This window comes from Cupressus sempervirens, chromosome 9, assembly GCF_028749045.1.
Source record: "Cupressus sempervirens isolate cs-2001-9-10 chromosome 9, ASM2874904v1, whole genome shotgun sequence".
NCBI lineage: Eukaryota > Viridiplantae > Streptophyta > Pinopsida > Cupressales > Cupressaceae > Cupressus > Cupressus sempervirens.
The window spans coordinates 15371615-15390499 of record NC_143126.1 but is presented as its reverse complement, the minus strand read 5'-3'; the positions used below and the strand labels follow the sequence as shown (position 1 = coordinate 15390499).

Below are 18885 nucleotides of genomic sequence, written 5' to 3'. Positions count from 1 at the left end.
GTTAGGGCCTTGGTTTTGCCTACTGGCCTAAAATTGGCCCAAGTTGAGCATTAATTAAGCTCTCAAACTCAATATCTAGATCAAATTGGGCCCATATTTGAGTGGGTTGGGTATTACTTGCATTTGGTGCCTTGAAGCTCATTAATTTCATCACAAAACTACTGTTATGAAGTCCTAATGGCATCATTTAAGCCCAGAAAATAATTTAAACCTTACAAGTCACACAAAAGAGGATTAAAATGGCTCTCGTTCCCACTCAATATGTGGCAACTTGCTTTGGCAATTGGGCCAAGCCTAAATCACACTGATTAGGGTCTCAATATGTGCCCATGTGGACCAAAAATTAAGCAAAATTTGGGCATTGATTTAAACCAAACCCAACCCTATTGGTAATGTGGGGTTGAATCTTCATTTTAAACTCAAGGAAAACTTGATTGAGCCTTGATTTCATAGCGTGTGGCATTGGAAAGTGAGTGGAAGTCCCCAAAGTATGTAATGTGTAGACTAATGGGCTCAAATTCAATGCAATCAACCCTCTAATGGATGTGACGTGTGGACCTACATGTCCAAAACTTGAACTTAATTCAAAATGGGGCCTAATATATATGAAACATGTGGCTTTTCTGGGGCCATACTTGATAAACTTGGCACAAAACTCAAGAGGAAGGTGGAAGAAAACAATCAAGAGTAGTTTTGGCGCTAAATTCAAGATTGTTTTAATGTAATTAGAAGTTATAAAGTGCACATATAGACATCAACGCTATTTTGTTTGGAAAATGAAAGTGAATTAATACCAAGCAATCTTAGTTCAAAGTTGTAGACAATTTGTTTTAGAAATCATTCAAATGGTACAAACTCTATTGCAAAACCTTTGGCAATTCAACTTTTGTCTCGATTTTATCCATAGATGCTTTGTATTTAACGACCATTTGTAACTAAGAACAAGGATCAAATTTAATGTCCAATACTAATATAACTCCCATTTGATGGAAAATTGAATACCATCCCCTATATAAATCGAGTTGCTTAGTAATCTAGAGCTCATTTCCATCACAAGCAAATAAGCCAAATTTCCAATTGCAAGTGACAGTTGAAGGAAATTGTTATAATTAACACCTAGGAGGGGTTTAAAAGGCATTTTTAATGTACATCTACAATAGAGGGCCAACATATAAATGCATTTCATTCTTTCAACATTCAACTACAGGCAACCTTCATCAAGGGGACTTCATTTCAAAGCATTCAAATTTTGATTTTGATCTCTAAGACTCTTCAAACAACAAATTTAACCTTGTTACAAGTTTGATAACTATTGTAATTCCACACCATTACATCCTAGTTCAAGATTAGGGGATAACATCACATCGTTCTAATTACATCAAAGGTTTTAGATGTTAAGAAAAAGGTTATTCCACTTGTTATCTTCATCTTTTGGTATATACATTAGATTTGATGTAGCATTTTAATCACATCTTGGGCTCGACATAAGCAAAATGGTGGTTAGGATTATTAGTAGTAGGACCCCTAGCATTAAAAATTATCAATTTTAGGAGTCTTTGAAGGCATCATTAACTCAAGTTAGTTCATTTTCTACGTCGGATAGAGATAAAGATTTTAATTTTACTGGTTTGACTTGTACTTACCTCTTATTTTGAAATTAGATACACAATTAAGAGGGGAATACAATAATGATTATGCCTATTGTTGTAGGCTCAAACCAAGTTGGCAGGTGACCAGGAGTTGGGTGGTCCAAATGCAAGAATGTGTTCCCAAGATGGATTTGGGAAGCATGTACAACATTGAGGTCGAAGGACATCGAGGCCAAGAAATTCACAAGTGGTCCCAAGTTATCAAAAAATAGATGTTAAGAAGCCAAGGATGAGATCCAATTCGTAATCAAGAATGGGGAGAATCTCCAAGACATCAAGACATGAAAGAGGAGGTAAAAAATCTAAGGAGACTACTTGAAAAACTAGAGCATTGATGACATGCAAACCCTCTATCATCATACCAACATAGATGTGGCATTGGAAAGAAGTTTGGTTTGAAATCCATTCTTTGGACCAACTTAGAAGATTAAGGTAAGAAAGAGACTATAAGGCAAAGAAGATGAAGTAATTTCAAAGCATGAAGCAATTAAGAGCACAAGCCATCACAAAGAAAAGAGTAACAAATGGATCTCTCCTCAACAACTAAGGGTATTTATCAAGTTTAAAGGATAAATTTGTTGAGGTGACACCTATATCCTCAATCAATAAAAATACACCAAGTGTCACATGGAGGTACTTTGATGAGATTATTTCTAGATTCATTGAATTTGTAAGAGGATGAGGATAACAAACACATTTTCGAAGGTGATGGGGTAGTATCATTTACAAGGAGCTATAACACCCCTCTTATCTCAACAAGTATTACTAGGGTTTTGAATATAGTATAAGTACACTTGGACTAGGTTGGGAGATATAGTTACTTTTGGTACTCCTTGATTTCACAATTTTAGAAATTCATGCATAGGTGAAACCATAAGATAACATCTCACATTCTAGACACAAAAGAATGGTACCTATCAACTCGCAAACTGGTACGCAATAAGGTTCCTATGCTATAATATGTTTATACAAATCATATACATCATTTTTTGCTTATGATGTTAGATATTGCTTTGCATTAGACACTTGATCATGTTCTATATAATATCTTTAGGAGATTAGGTATATGGTTGAATTGTGGCATGCTCTATATATTATTCTAAATTTATTATTTATGATTTTAATACCTTGTTTATAATATTTTGATTATGAGTTGTTCTTAAGCTAACCCATGATGCCTTGTGTGTGTGTTTACTCTGCTTAGTGTGTCTTGTGGATGAGGGGAGACAGTCATAGTCACTTCATCGAGGGATCTACATGATGTCACACTCCTCCTTCCTTGTTTGTCACTATATATATATAGTTGCTTGGTAATGCAGGTGTGTGCTGGTACCAGACATTGACTCCACCTAACTACATAGGTCTGAGTGAGCCTCAAAATCATTGTATTAGTTGTTAAAAAGGAGATGGAACCATGATCCATATAGGCCCCCTTATATCCTTAGAATTTTAATAGGAATTCAATCACCTAGTTCGAGGATTATGTTTTTATCATTTCTTTTATGGTTTAATTGATGGATTCTAATCTTTATGATAATGTCTCATGATTTGGATATTTGTATTTTCATGTACATTGTCTATGATATTTGTTTGGTATATTTATATAAGCATATGTGGGTGCACACATATATACCTACATAAATATACATTGTTACATAGTTAATGTATTTAAGTATTTGTGTATGTTATAAAGCTTTTAAATAGATTAATAAATATTATTTATCTAAATTCAATTTATCAAATATGGAAAAAGATAATTTAAAAAAATCTATAAAAAAATCTATTATGAAAAATTAATAAGAGAAATAAAAATAATAATATGAAAAAATAGCAATGTCTCTAACAAATATTCTATTGACTAGATAAATTATAGAAACTAAAAAATATATTAAAGAAAAAACGAAACTAATAAAAAAATTTAATAATTTTAAAACTAAAATCTAAATCAATTTTATAAAAAAAAGTTAAATAAATAGAGATCACAACATGAGCTAATGTGAAGATAACAACTTATAAATATCAAAACAAGAGTTAAAAGTGGAGTGACATAAAAACTAGCTGGTAAATAATTAACGGGAAGGATTTACAATTGTTCGGCCAAACTGACAACTTTTTCGACCAACTCACAACTTTTCTAGCCAACTGACAACTTTTCCGTCAAAAATATAATTTCTAAGAACAAAGTTTCCACAAATAGCCTATTGGCTAAATTAAGTGAAAGTGGCAAAAAAAAAGATGTTAAAAAAAATTACTTACCAAACTTCGTATCAATTTGTCTTATCCTTTCAGATTTCTTTGACAAGGCATTACAATCTCTTCTAATTGGTCCATGTGTTATTGATCCTTATCCAATTTTTATAGATTTGAATTTTCCTATTGGCTCATGAAGATAATGTAATTTTCTAATTGATCCACATGATGGTGCCTAATTCTAATTGGGTGGGCATTTAATATTTGTAGCGGGTAGTTATAAAATAATCTAATTAGGTCTTAGGTGGAATAATCTTGGTCCTTAATTTTAAATTAATCTTGGACACTCATTGTATTGGTGGTTACTATATAAAAACTCAAAGCCTCGTCATCTGTAACTCATTAGTTTTAAGGCAAAGTAAGAGTTATGTTGGATAATTGTTGCCAAAATACTACCAAAATTGTTCTCTATTCATTATAAATATATGATCAATTTGAACTATTGAATAGTTCTTTGCATTTCTCACTAAGAATAGACTTTCATTATATGTTGAAGTAGTTAGTTGAATTAAAGAGATTGTAGATTTTTACATGACTGACTCGAAAAATTCGGGACACTGGCCTCTCGCCTATTGTAAGTGTGTATTGTATGGTAAGTCAATGATTTTAAGTACTTAACTTCAATTGATATTCAATCTTTAGTTTGCATCCATTTGATGAGATTGAAGAGGAGATAATAATTTGAAAATTATTCATGTTCCTTAGAAGCTTGCAATAGGTGAGTAGAAGCATCGATTAAGCTACATCTAATAAAGTCTAAGTCATCCACGATTCCTTGCATTCGCAATTAGTAGCAGTTAATCAATTTGGGTTTGAGTTAAAGTGAAAAAGTTTGAAGAACAAGACTATATTTTCATTGCACATTATGAAGCTAAATCTTTAGGAGTGCAAATAATTCATATCCATTGAATGAATAGCCTAAGTCCCTTTGTGATTCCAACAAAATCACATTATTTCACTAAGTGAGTGCATACAATTGAAGGAACCCTTAAGTCATTTCATGATCTTACATTACAAGCTTAGCATGAGAGATTACCTTATATCAAGAGAGGATTGAGTAATTGATATTTCATCTCAAAAAACATTGGGTATTTGATTCTACGTGATGTAGTGGAACAACACTCACATCAATAGATGGTTCATCCCTTCTGAGTATTACAACCAAAATCATTTACCCTACCCTTGTTAATTACAATGATATTCTCACTCACCCATCTCGGATCTTTGGTTTTGATTCCTCATATTGGTAGTGTTTTTATTCCTCACATTGGCAGTCCTCCCTCAATAGTATTTGGTCCAAACCTATTGAACCCAAGAAGACATGTTTAATATGGATCCTTCTACTGCTTAAATTGACTGTCTTTGCTACTGGTGGAGGGCTTAACTTTTGTCTTAAAGCAGCCCGAATATAGTGTGTATTTTCTTTCTCTACCATTGTGTTAAAGAAGTGTGAAAACTGTTTGGCCTAAACATTGGTTGATTACATCAAACCTTGGGGAAATAACTGTGGGAAAAATCTAGTGCTTGAAGAAAGATGCCAACCTTTTTTGTCTAATCTTTCAAGCGATTTTTTTTTATTAATTTGGAAATATAGGAATGCTAGATTATTTGGTGGACATACTAGATTTCTTACCAAGTTTAGGAGACTCATTATAGATGACATTGTTTGGCAAATTGCTATTACTTACAGAAACTCAAAGCATAAATTTGAAATACTGCTAAGAGATGAGCAAGTTAGAGTCCATTAGTGAGATATCATAAGGACACACTTGGACCAGAAGGACTGCTAAGGTAAGACCCTTAGAAAAAGGATTGGAGAACTTCTTAGAGGAATTGGAGGCACAAAGGAGAAGGGAATGAGAAAATGCAGCAGAGCCTGTTGTAGCTGAACCTGAGGCAGTGATACCATTGGCAGTATCTGTACCTGATGGAGCTAAAAGTTCCCAACCCAATTGTTGTAGATGTCGCTGTTATCAGGTGGTCAGATGGCCGCTGCATGGATCAAGGAATGATATGATAGTCCCTTGCTTACCTTACTATAGCTGTCTAGTTTTCATGTTGCTGTGTTGCTTTTAAATCACCATCAGTCCATGTTTTGCAAAAACTTCAAGATTAAGCACGATATGTACTTGAATGATACACTACAAAAGGTCCAACAAACCAATTTAGCAATCACCGCCATCAAAAACAAGAAAATCTTGAAAATATTTTCGTTTGAGTTCTACTTTGTGGAGCACAAAATTTATCACCCCACGTGCTTTCATTATTTTGTTAATAAAAAAGAAAACTTCAGTTTCCAGCGTTACAACCGCTGCAATTTTTTGGAATGATAAAATATTTATCAACAGAAAAGGTTATTCAGCAAATTTTATTACACATTAATCTAATGAGAAGGGTATAAGATTATTAAGCAGAACTTGTTGTAGAAATATATAAGGCTAAGTACAATTACAAACTCTCTAAAATGATGCATAAAATGCATTTGCTAGTGAAGTTATATCACCCTTTGAACTTTTATGAAGTATAAAAGCTTTGTATATTTTAAGCAACCGCAGTAAGCAAATCATCTAGTAGCAACACAAATTATAGCTTCGCTCTTATTCCTCTACTAGCAGTTGGAGCCTTAAAGCTTGCAGTTCCAGTAACTTCACGCCCTGTTACCAATGCGTTGATATCATATGTTCCTTCATATGAGTATATAGGCTCCAAATCACAAAATGCCTGCACAAATCATAAATATTGTAATTAATTGAAAAAAAACATGTACATTTGGTTAAAATGGTTCAAAATTCATACCTTAGCCACTAGAAAATCGGCCAAGATGCCATTGCCACCAAGCAATTCTCGTCCTAACGAAACTGTTTCCCTTGCACGTAAGGTGTTCCATGCCTATTTAAAAATGCAATTGGTCACCCATTTGTAAATATCATAATTGGTGCTTATAGAGAGTTTACAACATTTGGCTTTACCTTCGCTAAGCTGGCATGCCCTGGGGTCATTTTTCCTCCTTCATACAACTTGCATAGACGCCACCCCATCAGGGCCATTGCCTGAATGTTCCCCAGCATACGAACTAGTTTTTCTTGGTTGAGTTGGAAAGAACTCAAAGATGCCCCAAATTGCTTACGCTCTTGTAAGTACCTGCACAATTAATCAGATACAAAGGATTGTTCCCAGCAATTTTGTATGATGCAAAATCAACATTGAACTAAAATAAATATACATACCTATGGCACATATCATATACACCCATTGAAATTCCTATGGGCTGCCATGCAACCATTATACGGGACACAGCTAGAACCTGCAACACGATGGAAATTAAATTTCACACTTCAAAATGAAGCACACCAATGCATGTGCCATCAATAACAAAAGCATAAAAATAATTCTTCTTAATTAAGCAAAGAATTTATAGAAGAGGGAAATGAAAAACCCAATTAGATACACGGCTTAACAATAGATGTCAACTTCAAAAATTCATACAGGATAAAGATTTCCTGTAGATTTTCAGAGAAATCATAATGTATTAGGTAATCCTTAGTATACCTTGTTTGTATCTTGAAAAGAATTGATGCCTGTCAACCTATCCTCATCAGGAACAAAAACTCCCTTCATAAGAATATCCCCATTCTGAACAATTCTCAACCCAATTTTATTCTCTATCTTTGAGACTTTTAATCCAGGAGTTCCTTTCTTAACAATAAACCTGTAAAATTCAATATCTATTAACATATCAGTTCTGAAAACAATTAAAGGTATCTTGAAGTAAAAATAGAGTTTGTTATCCATATTCAAAAGGTATCAGAATCAAGAAAACCAAATCCACACTCCATAAAAACCTATGATGAAAATAGTTAATCTCCTAGGAGCAAACTAAAAATAAAATTGTAATTGGTAGACAGAAAACATTTAGTGAGTTAATAAAACATGCAATTGTGTGGGTCAATATGGTATAATTATCACATATATAAACAAAAGAAATCGGGACAAAAATCTCTTTAACTAGGTTAATTTCTCTGCATTCTAAAATGGATTTAATCATGTTGTCCATCATCTTTATCTGCTCGGGCAATGCATCTTTGTCTGATGTTTAGTTGTGATATTTGTAATACATAAAATTTCCACTTCTGAGAACTGACATAAACTTGGTTATCTTAAGTTCAGGAATTCTCCTAGAATGCTCCCATTGTACATGAAATCGTCAATCTCATTTATTATCTTACTTGGAACATGATTGATAACAACATTTTTTCAAATTTGTAACCAGTTTCTGCATAATCTCAGCCGCTTTGTGATTATTATAATTTCATAAGAAAATATTTTTGAAAAGCATTGTTGCTGACAAGAATTCTTAGAAACACCATGTAATAATGTAAAGAACTGGATTTGACTACTTTTCTGAATATATCTTTATTCCATATCTCAATTATAAGAATTCAAAATCTACTGTTGTGCATCTATGACATGAAAGGCTTGTGGGTAAAAGGCAAAGCCTTCCAATACTGAAGGCTTCAAAATTCATACAGCCCATCTGCCCAAAGATAATAATACTAAAGAGAAAAGAAAAATACAATATGCAAATGTTGTGAATAGAGTAGAGATACTTGAGAATCCTTTTTCATAATATCAAGCAGCACCTGTATGCAGCCACTAGTTAATCCATTGTTTCTCAAATTAAAGAAGTCAACTATGGAATAAGATTTTGGTATAAAGGCTATAGGGAAAACTAGGGTTACTGTCTTTTGTCTGCGTACATTGTTTTCCCTCTAATACTTTGTTTTCCAGTAAACTGCATTAATTGTGGGAACTTAAGTCTTAACTGGCCACCCAGCAGTTTTGCTAATGTTGACGATTTGGCAGCTACAAACACAATTTGGCAGCTACGAACATTAGCCCCACGGAAGTTTGTGCTGAATAGGTATGCCTTTTGAGGCCCCCTGAATGTGGTTTTAACTTTTACCCATTCCGGATTTCAATTCTGCATGTCAGTGGTTACAGCAGCATATGGGAGGGTTCCCCCAAAAGCATGCTCCAAGCTTGGGTTGCCAAGTTGTCTTGACAGGGAAAACCTCACAATGGGTTTCTTCTGTTTCATTCCACTGAAGTTAGCCATGTTCATCTATTTTCAGCATGGCCCTTAGTATGTCCTGTCGTTTCGTTTAGTTTTCCAGAATTTGTCTCGAGACTTCTCAATCTTGGATGATAAGAAGCTATGTGTATATGTCTCAGTTGTATTCCCTTGTCTCCCTTCGCCATGGTGGCACACAGTTCCTACCATTGCTTCGGACAGCTTATTTGTGTCCAGGTAAATCACTTTTACCATGCTCAAACCTAGAAACAGGTCTGAGTTGATGTGGATTTATCTCAAGACCTCAATGAATCGATTGATATTCAGATTAGCATCCCTCATCATACTTAGCAGGTGCTCTATTCGAACTTACCAAACACTTGTTTCTGGTGCCAATCATCTCAGCATAAAATTAAAGATTGCCCACTGCCTGCTCCTATGTTGAAAAACCCCCGCAGGTCCCTGAACCTCTGTGTTCTCCTAAGACATCTAAACTAGAAAAGAAACGGACTATGGTGACTCTCAAGGAGAAGAAAGACCCATCTAGCAATATGCAAAGCAAACCCTAGGATTCTGTTACTATGCCACCAAAACAAGTTAGATCAGACCCTTTTTCCAAGGGGACAAAAAGTGTTACACTTGCTGCCCGAGGCTCTTATTCATTCAAAGTTTGTACAAACACCTCAGCCAGCATTGGTTCTCTCTTCTTTGACTCCTAGCTTGCACTGCTCATGTAGCCCTTTTGGATGTGTTAAAGGAGGCCAGTTTATTTCAGAGAAGTGTCAGATGGGATTTCCATGTTTTCCAATGGCTTTACAAGTGTTACTCCTCTTTATCGGACAAGAATGATATTCCAAACTTATTCATGGAATGTCCTAGGTCTCACTGATATCTTTATGAAGTATTTTGTGCAGGATACTAGACACAATTACCTTGATATAGATGTGTTATGTCTTTAGGATGTCAAAAAATCTGCAATCATGCTCTCTATGGCATGTTGCCTTATTTAGCCAACTAGCCTTATTTTTCCTTCCGATACGAGGATGCTCATGGAGAGTTGGTCGCCTTTTTGGTGCCACAATGGCATTCTCGTGTCATTGATTATGATTCTGATCCAATCCAGCAGCTTGTTTGGATCCTCATGTCAATTGATGATCATTCCTTTGGGTTCATTAATGTTTATGCTGCTAATGATGTTGTCCAGAGATATTCTCTATGGCGATGGATTGCCGATTCAATGCCTCACCCCAAACCTCTTGAGTGTTGCATGGCAACTTTAATATGGTTGAGGTGGCTTTTGATAAAGATGGGTCCTTGCCTTTCCATTGGACAATTGGTGAGAAAAAAGCCTAGTTCCACATGCATAATAAATTCCCTAATTCTTGTCACTGTCACTATCATTATCAGGCTATTTGGCATATTGGAGTAATTTTAGGGATGGAAATGGTAAGAGTTCTTAAGCAACTTGCTCGTGCCATGATAACAACACAATATTTTTTCTCTTTTACCTTTTGTCAAGACCTTTCGGGGATGCCTCTTCTTGGGGTCACCTTGTCAAATCACTTTCCCACCAAGTTCACCATTAATTGGCAAGTGGGTCTAGTACACCCTTCGAAAGCGTAATTTTTCATGAATACTTTACTATTGAGTCTCTAGCCTATGTTGGCCAACATTCATAAGGTTTAGAACCTTGACAGTCATCCTACTCGGCACTCTAGGTGGATCACTTGGTGGAATTGTGCTATTTAATGCACCTCTTGTGTTCTATGAACTTATGGTCAAGATCCCCATCATACCATAAAGGCACTCTCTACAAATTCATTCTCCCCCAATTTGCGAATTTTGGTAGGTTAGCTCCTTCAATAAAAGAAAATTGTTGACACCTATGCTACTAGAGGCGCTTAAATCAAGGACAAAATGCATTGGCTTAAAAGTGGGTGACCATGCTTCTAAAGATTTTTCTCTAGCACTTAACGTATGCTACTCTTCACCAGGTATCCAAAAAATCAAGACAAGATGGTGCTTTTTGAGATACTAAATATTCTCTAGGCTTTTGTTTGCCACTACAGAAAGGTCTTCACTACTCAAGACACTTCTCCTGAAAGTGTTTGTGCTTTGCAAGATTGTCTTCGACTTGTCTTGTGTAGGCTTTTTCAGGCTCAACAATCCCTTCGTGAACAATTTCTCTCCATTGATGATCTTGAGGAGGCTATTAGCTCTATGGTGGATGACAAAGAATCAGGTTGTGATGAATTCCCTTGCAAATTTTACAAAAATATCTAGCCTTGTGTGGGTCTCAACCTTCATAAGGTCTATCTTGAACTCTTCCACAATCAATCCTTAGGTAAATTGATAAAGGAAATATCAAATTTGTACCTAGACCAGAATACACTAAAGACATTTGCAACTAGTGGTCAACCACATTGCTCACAATCTCCTATGAAATTATTGCCAAATCTTTGGCTCTAATGATTTTTCATATGGTTCCTCAAATCATTTCTTGTAGAAAAAACTAGCTTTATCAAGTCCAATTTTATCTTGGACAATATCATTGCATTTTGGGAAGGAATGGAATGAGCCCAACCCTGTAAAAAGCAAGCTATTTTTGTTTTGAAGATTAACTTCGCCAAGCTTATGACCATACTGAATGGCCCTTTATTCTTTCCATGCTTGGCGCATTGGGGTGTGACCCCAAATCTTATCAATCAATAAAGATGATTTTAGATGCCTCTGCATGCATCACCATTAACAGTCACCAATCTTAGGCTTTGGGTCTCCACCAATCCATCCAATATAGCAGTCCCCTTGCTCCACATGTCTTTGTGCTTGTTACTAAAGGATTTGGTTATTTGTTTGCAAACTCAATGTCCTTTGGGAGGGTTAGAGGAATTGCCTTGCCCGATTCATCTAACTAATTGGTTCATAGCCACTTTGCAAACAATTTGTTTCATTCTTATTGGAGAGGAGCAAAATATCAAGTGAGCTCTTGAATGTCTCGACACCTTTTGCTAGGCTTTTGGTGTAGCAATTTTGAGGCGTGTTCAAGGTTCTTTGGTCGATTTTTGGAATGGGTCCGCTCCAAATTTGAGAAAAAACTCACTTATTAGATCACCAGGCTACTTTCATCAGCTAGTAAATTCTAGGTTTATTCCAAAATTCTTGTGGCCACTCATCTATAATACTCTTACTAGGGTCCCTCCAAAGCTTCCCACACAAGGCTTGAGAAACTACATTGTGACTTTTTGTGGGTCCCTTATGAGGACATCAATAGTTTTTACTACATTGCTTAGGAATTTTGATGTCTCCTACAGGACATCAAGGGGTCTTGGGCTCCTTTCCAGTCAACGACAAGGGTTGGTTGTTTCTATCCGATGAATTGAGCAAGTTAATTTCAACATTGAAGCCTTGAAAATTCTTCTTAGACGTGCATCTCTTTTAGTTTTATGCCCAAAAATTAGATAATCAACAACAAAGAAGAGAATGAACAAGGCACAAAAATACAATACATTTATCCTGGGAAAACCCTTCCACCTGAAGGGGAAAATACAGTCACACCAGCAAAATATCTCTTTTATTGATAATAAAAATGTGCGAGTACAAGGCTCTCACTTGATTCATCTTACAATACACGAAGCAATCACATAAATAGATTACATTAGACTCTTCATCTTTCACACGAAGGCATCTTTGAATCCCAAATGCAAGATCCTTTATATTTCCAAATATTCAACACTTCATATTTCCACATGCATGCCTCTTCACAGGACATTGGACACATGTATTTCTGCATTATATTTTTTTCTATTGAGTATAAGAAATCAAAAATATTACAACTCTGCAACCGTCATATTGGTTTTCTATGTAATGACTGTAGCATCAACTATTACATAACAAAATATGAGCTTGTTAAGAAGAGTACATAAAAAGGGCACAAACATATATACAACAATAATATACTATCTGAGCATTTACATTTATTCAAGCATTGAACTCCTAGGAACAACAGTAATCCAGCCCATTGGGCCTGGGCATAACTCAGTAACTGGAGCTGGAGGAAGAATGGCCACAAGGTCAACCACAAGCGGATCCTCATTCTTCTTAGGGATCATGTTTCTTGCTCTCCTCAGAGTGTTCCCGAACACGGAAGGCTTTCCTTGATCAATCTCTGTCATATAACCATAGTTCACCTCCTTTTTAAGCATTGTGGCTGATCCATTTTGAAGAAGCTCCTGAAACTTCTCCTCCTCAATCTTTAGAATCACACTGACATGCATAGAGATGTCATAGATTTTGAGTCTCCTAAGAGACCTAGTAAGATTTCTAATAATGCCAGAGAATATATTTTCATTCCTTTTTTTCCATATAAGCCATAAATTTCAGTAGAAAGAACAAACCAAAAGAGATTGCAGCATTTATTGTCACTCACAAATCTCCCGAGTATGATATCATTCATGTTAAAGTTCTGATCAAGAAGAATCCAAATATAGTCCATACTTCCTTGGCAAAAAAACATTCAAAAAAGATGTGGTAGATGGTTTCAGGTTTCCTACAGCAGGAGAAAATATTAAAATCCTTATCAGGCTTAAGAATGGGCAACTTGTGCAAGAGTAATCTCCATGAAACATAGCTTTTTAGGTTTATTAGACCTTTGCCACAGTTCGGCAGGTAAATTTCCCCACTCTTTACAGGTGAGGGATAGCCTCCAGGTTGAATTAAAGTGCTAAAAAATGACAAAGTGGAAGTAAGATACCTTAGTATTAATAAGAGGAGTATTATCTTACCAAGCAAGATCCAAGAGGCTACCACCTGCAATAGCAACAGGGTAAAGAGGGAAGCACGTGTCGACATGCTTTTTCTACCATAACATATTTCTGTTTTGTAGTAACAGGGAGATTAAATTTAGAACTCAGACTTTCCCAACTATGAAGCAAGCCATTTACCAAGACATCTTTGAAGGAGCAGATGCCTTTACTATTGAATCGATGCCAGGGGTTTCTCTCCTATATACACATTCCACCATAGAGAAATCTCACCATTGATAATACTGCATTGCAGATTGGATAACTTTTTCTGACTAAGGATCGCATTGATTCCCAACATTTTCATATTGATTTAAAAACAGCAGAGCCCTTCACCTTCAAAGGGAATCTAGCTGATAACAGATCTCCAATATATAATTTTTTCCAATAGGAAGCATTAGCAGGGTGACCCCTGCTAATGTTATTACGGATCAGGATCTTCCAAGGCTCATCACCATCAATTGCTCCGGTGACCCATTTCACAACATGAGCTTTCCTTATCTCCTTGCCACCTGACACAAAAAATTCCTGATAAGTTTTTGAACATAATTAATATGACTTGATTAAACATCCAAGTGGATGCATAGTAGATAGTACAAGAGGAAAGGATTTTGTGACAAATTTACACTCTACCTGCTAAAGAGAGGTATCTCACATTCCATTTACTGAAGTTTTTGTCAATCTTATTCTTCACCCACCTCCACATATCTGACAGATTGGGGTCAACTGAAAAAGGAATCCCTAGATATCTTACAATGCAAACCCAAAGTGACCCTACCAATCTGGTGGAACTCACTGCCACCCTAGCATAATGGATTTAGGGATAGGAATTTTGTTGTCAGAGGCAGAACAAAACAATTAACCATTAAGTATTAATATTGCTTTCTTCCAGTAACAAGTTAATAGTCGTGTCATCTACTAATTTATAATTGATAATATCCTCACCATAGTTCAACTTCTCGCCGATATATCAGCGATAAATCAACTTCTCGTGAGAAGTTCCAAGGGGTGAGAAATGTTGAGATTTTATCGCTGGTTTCGGGGGCCGAGATTTTGAACTTCTCGCAGCGAGAAGTTGGCAATAACTCGACAATATATCGCCAATTTCTTGCAATAACTTGCAGTCTTCTTGCAGGCAGCGTACCAATAAATACCTGTGCAAAAAAAATCATTTTATTGTTTTGTTTACTGCGTTCAGCGTCTTGGGTGGAGGAGAAGGGTTTTGGAGCAGCACCTAAGTGTTTGGCATTGATTTGTAGCAATCTCCAATGGATTAGGAGCAGATTCGAAGCGGATTCAAAGCTCTTTCCAAGAAAATCCAGATCCACAAGTAAGTTTCTCAATTTTTTGTTCTTTTTGTCTTCCCATACTTGCATATCTTGCATCTAACTTAATTAAGACTCTAGGAATACCATTTTTAATGTTCTCTAATACATTTTAGAGTGTAATGACAAAGACCTAACACCATCCTTTTGCAATTTTTCCAAAAAAATCAAGTTTTTCTCAATAATTTCAAAACCTAACGACTAATACATTTTTTGTTTTATTCTCTGTTTTTCTAGCAAATATGGCTTCCTCTACATTTGGGTCAGCTGCAACATCTCCCAATGGTCCCATAGCATGTCCATCTAGATTCATAGGCGCACGCCCTAAAGGGGCTAGAAACTTTGCATGGAAATATGCCTTTTAAGGAATAGAGTATAATACTATCATATGCATGAAATGTGAAAAACAAGTTTGCGGAGGCATATCTCGTTTGAAGTACCCACCTTGCTGGTATAGAAAAGCATGACACAAGGGTTTGTGATGATACTACGGAGGAAATAAAAAAGGAGGTGATTGCTTTGCTTAGTGCCCAAGAAGAGAAGAAGTTGAAAAGGGAAAGGGAAAAATTGGCCATGAGGGCAGCCATTTACAAATTGCAAGGTATGTTTCCTTTTAAGAATCATTTATTATTTTCTAATCACAACTAATGATTGTGCTAAAACAATTATCATGATTCATAATGAAATGATGTGGGTTGTGTCATGTGACTAGGTATCCCAGTCACCCTTGATGAAGAAGAAGAAGCACTTGAGGGGGCAGTAAGCTCTTCTCGTGGCTCACGGATCCGTGCATAGAACACACCTACCCGTGGCAGGTCCTTGGGCTCAACTTCCAATCTGCTGGTTCTAGTAGACCACAAAACTTTTCTATTGATGGTTATTTTGTGCATAGAAACACACCTGGAGCACAACCATCATTGGAGGGTATTGGATGGAACCGTGATGTGCATGAGCAACTTGAAATTCAATGTGCTGATTTTTGGGTTTTTAACAGGCTCTTCTTCAATATTGCAGCAAGCCCATATTTTCTGAATTTTGTGACTGGTTGTACGGTAGCGGGAAAGAGCTACAAGCCACCTATTCCTGCAACCTTGAGTGGGAGGTAGCTCACTTGTTTCAAACTTTAATACTTTTACAGTTTTACAATTTACTTGTTTTTGTTGAAAGTAATTTTTCTTGATCAAAGTTGTGTACTTAAAGTTAATCTCATTTTTTATTTTGAGCTTGTAGATTGTTGAAAGATATTGTTTCTAGGGGTAAAGATGTAGTTGAAGAGCAAAAGTTACAATGGAAATAGTATGGCTGCACCATACTTTCAGATGATGGATGGATGGAAGAAACCGTACCATTATCAACTTTTTAGTTTTTTGCGAGGATCAAGTAGTCTTTCTTAAATCCTTGGATGCCTCGGACAAGATAAAGACGGCTGAGACTTTGGCTCGAATGCTAGAGAATGTTGTGATGGAGGTTGGGGCTGAAAATGTGGTGCAAATCATAACCGACAATGCCGCGACATATGTGGTAGTGGGTAGGATCTTACAAGAAAAGCATAACACACTCTTTTGGTCTCCTTGTGCAGCGCATGTTATTGACCTTCTTCTGGAGGATATAGGGAAATTGGATTGGGTGAAACCGGTTCTAGAGGAAGCAAGGAAGATAACAAAATATATCTACAATCACCCTTGGGTCCTTCGCTTGATGAGAGACTACACCGAAGACAAGGAGTTGGTTAGACCCGCGGTCACAAGATTTGCAACGATTTTTTTAATGTTGCAGAGTGTTCTTCATCATATGAATCCTTTGATGCAGATGTTTGTGTGTCCAAAATGGCTATAGTCAAGTTATTCAAAGAAGGTCAATGGGCATGGTGTTGCATGCATGGTGTTTGACATCTAGTTTTTTGATCGAGCTACAAAAATTGTAGAGGTGACTTGGAAACTTCAAATTTTGATTTTTTTTTTTTTTTCACTTATTAATCAAGTCTTCCATTATTAATTTATAACCCTACTCTCTGATTAATAATTGTTTTCTACTTTTCAATTGTAGGTGGTGAAGCCCTTGGTTAGAGTTCTCTGCTTGGTAGATGGGGAACAAACCCCAATGGGGTTCCTTTATGAGGCCATGGATAGGGTGAAAGAGGCTGTAAGAAATAAGTACACGGAAGAGAGCCTAAAATTTCAGCCCATATGGGATATTATTGACAAGAGATGGAGCAATCAGATCCACCAACCCATTCATGTAGTGAGGTATTTCCTAAACCTTGTTACCGCTTCTCTCCATCATATGTGGATCCCAATGGAGAGGTCATGAAGGGCTTTAGTGAATGCATGCAGAGGATGGTACCTGACATTGTGGTGAGAGACCTCATTGTGGCCGAGATGGAAGTGTATCAAAATGCAACGGGCAAACTATTCTCCCCAACCTTGGCAAAGTGAGGCAGACTCACTCAGACCCCAGGTACAAATTTGGAATTTGGAGTCTCTCACATGCATGATAAGAAGATAAATACTAAGCTACAAAAAATTGTCCTCATCTTGCTTTATAACTCTTTAATATTTATCTTGCAGATGCCTAGTGGCGAAATTGGGGTGGTAATGTCCCAAATCTGCAAAAGCTTGCTCTTCGCATCTTATGTCAGCCTTGTAGCTCATCTAGTTGTGAGCATAATTGAAGCTTGTTCGAATCTATTCACACAAAGAAGAGGAACAAGTTGGCACCAAAACGCCTAAATGACCTTGTCTTTGTGCATTATAACCTCAAGTTGCACATAAGAAAGGTAATGTCAGCAACAACTAAGCCATTTGATTTGGATGACATAGATCCTTTTGGCGATTGGACAGCACGGGAGCAGCCTTCACTGTTCACTGGGGATGAAATATGAGTTGGAGAGAGAGGCTATGGAGGAGGGTGGTTTTGCAGTGGGACTAGACGACATTTAGAAGGAGGGCAATGACAGTGAGCACAATGATAGTGGGGATGAGGATGATGAGGAGTCATTGCCAAGGCCAACACCAACACCACCAAAGACGACTGCTACGGCTAGAGCTGCTAGACCCCCTCCCTCTCCCATAGTTTTTACTAGAACTACTGGGATGGAGAAGAGGAAGATGTAGACTAGTTTCATATTGAACTTGACATTTGTATTTGCTTATATTTTGACAAAGACAAATCAATATTTGTAGCTTGCTTTAGAGTTGAGAGTCTATGACTACATTGGCATTCCACATGAGGATGCGATTTTGTTATTGCATGTATATATATCTAGATCAGCTTGTTTGGTTTGTTTACTCATTTACTGACTCAATACATGCATCTACTTATTGAATTTTGTGAAAAAAATGCATTTTTAATTAAATTGAAGTCATTTTTATAATTCCTGATATTTCCCTGAGAAGTTGCCAATTTATCTCCAATATATGCCGAGAAAATTTTTTTGGCCTCGCTGAGAAGTGGCTGAGAACGAGATTTTTAACTATGATCCTCACCATTAGAGAGTTTAATGCCTTTCACACTTGGTGACAGCAAGCTATCTCTTAAGATATAACCCAATGCATCTGCAACAATAATGAATAAGGTCGGGGCTAGAGGGCACCCCTATCTGATAGATCTGGATAAACCGAACAGTTTGAGATCTTTTACTATTGATTTCTACACAAACATTGGAATCATCGAACAATGTCTGGACCATAATACAATAGAACTCTGGGAACCCTAACTGTTTCAGCATCATTTTTTTAAAGCCCCATTCAATTCTATCATACATTTTTTCATAGTCAAGGAGAAGCAAACTA

The 18885-nt window shown here is 36.4% G+C and overlaps 1 protein-coding gene across 1 annotated transcript in view; it reads right to left on the bottom strand.

Moving 5' to 3' along the window:
• Positions 1-6106: 6106 nt before the first annotated feature.
• LOC149537416 (acyl-coenzyme A oxidase 4, peroxisomal-like) overlaps positions 6107-18885 on the bottom strand; it is a 52810-nt gene continuing 40031 nt past the window's right edge. The window contains exons 8-12 of the mRNA XM_089802909.1: positions 7449-7608; positions 7127-7203; positions 6869-7040; positions 6696-6788; positions 6107-6620 (exon numbers count right to left, since the gene is read on the bottom strand). Coding sequence (XP_089659035.1) covers positions 6483-6620; positions 6696-6788; positions 6869-7040; positions 7127-7203; positions 7449-7608 — 640 coding nt within the window. The 3' untranslated portion in view covers positions 6107-6482. The remainder of the gene's footprint in view (positions 6621-6695; positions 6789-6868; positions 7041-7126; positions 7204-7448; positions 7609-18885) is intronic.